Here is a 3,020-nt window from a genome sequence, read left to right as displayed (position 1 = left end):
AATTCCCGTGCACCGGAGGGAGACAGTAAGAGGAGTCGCCTTCAGTGGTGACGATCTCCTTTGATGGTAGCCCTTCAGCTCGTTTATGGGAGGCGGAAGAAGGAGTGATGTCGAGAGGCCTTTTGTGGGAGATTTGATGCATATGAGAGACAGGGAGTGTGAGGGTCAAGTTTGGAGATGTGAGAGCGAGGGCCTAAGGGTTGGATTCGTCGTGTATGGAGGCCTTTGGGGTATTTTCGGTGGAGGCGATGGACAAGGCCTTTGTAGTGATGGAGGAGACGGTGTGGATGGGCTCTTTGGGTTGTGGGTCTTACTCCATTGGTACAAGTGAAGTGTGGTGTGAAGGGAGTTGTGTGGTAGGTGGAGGTGGTGGTGAAGGTGACGGAAGTGGAGTGGATTTGAGGAGTTGCAGACACTGGAGTAGGCGCTTGTGAAGTGGAAGGGGGTGTTGAAGAGGCGGTGGCGATGTCATCCATAAAAGCCTTGTATTTGAGGTACTCGGACCACTGTTATGCGCTGATGTTCAAGGGATTGGCCATTTTTGGAGATTGTGAGTGAGCTTTTGTGAGGGAGAGAGAGATATTGAGAGAAAGAGAATTTAAGTGAGGGATAAATAGTGTGAAAGCGGTAAAAGGGGTCTGAATATGGGTTGGGAGGTATTTATAGAGGGTGGTGAATGGTTCAATCCCAACGGCTTTAAAGTGGTTCACATACGGCGCCTCGATCTTCGCATAGGCAAGTGGCCGTTGGGGAATTGGTGAGTGATGATTACCTATAAAATAGCCGACCGTTGAGATGCTCGGTCCCTAGGATTTTTTTGGTCCCCATGCTCAGTTCCTATTCTAGTATGCGCTCAACCCTTTTTTTGGTTTCTCGGTCCCCATGAATTCTCGGTCCGTATGTCTACGTATCTGTTGATCTGCGCTTGTCGTTTCTCATACTACTCGGTCCCCATCTTTTTGAAGTGTTGTGTCTCAGTTCCCATACTTGGTGGGATATTTAACTCTCTTAAGCACATAATAAATTCACACACAAAAAGGGACATAGAAGCTCTTTTAAAAACAACAAGTACTAAACATATATGGGTAGGCTCTTTGTCATCTCGGTGAATATTCCCAATTGTGGCTTATTTGGTCATAGGGAACGTGACACCAAGATCTAGGCTAAGGGAATGGCTAATAAGAATGAATCATATATGGCGAGGGGGGGGGGCTTGATCATATGTTAAGAAGCGATAATCGTTCTTATATATAATGGCTTGAAAATGATGAACATGCATGTGGACCAAATTTTAGCAAGCAATAGTATAATACTTGAAGGGCCTATCAATGCGTTTATCATTAAGCATCACACAGAGCATGCGAAGGACGTATACCCTTTGAGAGTACATGCTAGGTTCGCTCACGTATCAGTCCTAAGTTCCCAAGTTTAAAAGAAGCAACTTTACATGAATTTAAGGGAAGAGGCTTACATTGAGGGAGATGCTTAATGAAGAGGGATCAATCCCAAGTGAAGTCTGAGTTTTAGGAATGGTTCCTTGTTCAAGGCCTTGGTGAAAATGTCTGCTATTTGATCCTCAGTCCTACAATGGGTGAGCTCTATGTACTTCTTCACCACATTGTATCGAAGGAAGTGATAACACACGTCAATGGGCTTATTTCAAAAATGATGCACATGGTTCTTAGAGCTATTGATTGCGCTAGTGTTATCACATCTAATTTTAATCGAGCCCATCAAAAAACCAAAGTCCTTGAATTGTTGCTTGAGCCATAGGAGTTGAGCACAACAACAAGCAACTGTTATGTATTCTGCTTGGGTGGTAGATGCAACTACTGAATTTTGCTTGCGAGAGCCCCAAGAAACAAGGCAAGGGCCTAGGAATTGAGCCATAGCTGAGGTGCTCTTTCGATCAACGAGATAACCTGCATAGTAAGTATCTGTGTATCCAACAAGGGTAAAATAGCAGTTCTTAGGGTACCATAAACACAAGTTATCAGTCCCTTTTAAGTATCGAAAGATTCGCTTGCTGATAGCTACATGCAACTCCCTTGGATCGGATTGAAATCTTGCATATAGACTCACTGCAAAAACAATATCAGACCTAGAGGCGGTTAGGTACATCAAGGATCCTACCATACCTCTATAGAATGTCTCGTTCGACTTTTTGCTGTGAAGGTCAACATCAAGCTTAGTGCCTGTGGCCGCTAGAGTGTAAAGGGGCTTTCTATTTTCCATCCCAATTTTTTTGATGATCTCCCTTAAATACTTTTGTTGATGGATTTGAATTCCTTCAACCTTTTGCACCACTTGAAGGCCGAGAAAGAAGTTGAGTTCCCCAATCATGCTCATATTGAATTTGCTTATCATCACGTCTTTGAATTTCTCTACAAGCGACATGTTAGTGGAGCAAAAAATAATTTTTGTCATCGACATATACCTGAAATACTAGGATGTCTCCCTTAAGTTCATGGATGAAGAGCGTCTTGTTGATTGTCCCCCTTTTGTAGTTATTGGCGAGGAGGTACTTTGAGAGACAATCATACCATGCCCTTGGTGCTTTCTTCAATCCATAGTGTTCCTTGTCCAGGAAATACATGTGTTCAGGGTGTTTTGAGTCCTCGAAGCCTGGGGGCTGCTTCACATACACTTGTTCATTGAGCACACCATTAAGGAAGGTTCTCTTCACATCATTTGGAATAGCTTTAAGCCCTTGTGTGAAGTGAAGGATATCAAAAGACGAATAGCCTCTAGTCAAGCAACTAAAGTATAGGTCTCGTCATAGACAATCTCCTCTTGTTGGTTGTACCCTTGAGCTACTAAATGCGCTTTATTACTTACCACAACCCCTGAGTCATCGAGCTTGTTTTGAGATACCCAGCGAGTGCCTATGATGGTGCGATTGGATGGATTAGGAACTAGGAGCCAAACTTGATTCCGCTCAAACTCATAAAGCTCTTCTTTCATGACTGCCACCCAATATGGATCAAGGATGTCCTCTTTGACGTTCTTAGGCTTAGTGA

At 43.7% G+C, this 3,020-nt stretch overlaps 1 protein-coding gene across 1 annotated transcript; it reads right to left on the bottom strand.

The window, feature by feature from the left end:
• Positions 1 to 1,659: 1,659 nt before the first annotated feature.
• LOC141249652 (uncharacterized) lies at positions 1,660 to 2,397 on the bottom strand. Its single transcript, XM_073669733.1, has one exon. The coding sequence runs from the start codon at positions 2,395 to 2,397 to the stop codon at positions 1,660 to 1,662; it is 738 nt and encodes a 245-aa protein (XP_073525834.1).
• Positions 2,398 to 3,020: the final 623 nt, after the last annotated feature.

The sequence above is a fragment of the Phyllobates terribilis genome, unplaced genomic scaffold (genome assembly GCF_046119375.1).
Source record: "Phyllobates terribilis strain yellow unplaced genomic scaffold, ASM4611937v1 Scaffold_4934__1_contigs__length_55788, whole genome shotgun sequence".
Lineage (NCBI taxonomy): Eukaryota > Metazoa > Chordata > Amphibia > Anura > Dendrobatidae > Phyllobates > Phyllobates terribilis.
Note: the sequence above shows the minus strand (reverse complement) of the source record. Positions and strands in the feature narration are given on the sequence as shown.

Bases quoted from the DNA above. Each gene is read 5' to 3' on its own strand.
- LOC141249652 (XM_073669733.1), bottom strand. From the start codon at position 2,397: ATGTCGCTTGTAGAGAAATTCAAAGACGTGATGATAAGCAAATTCAAT.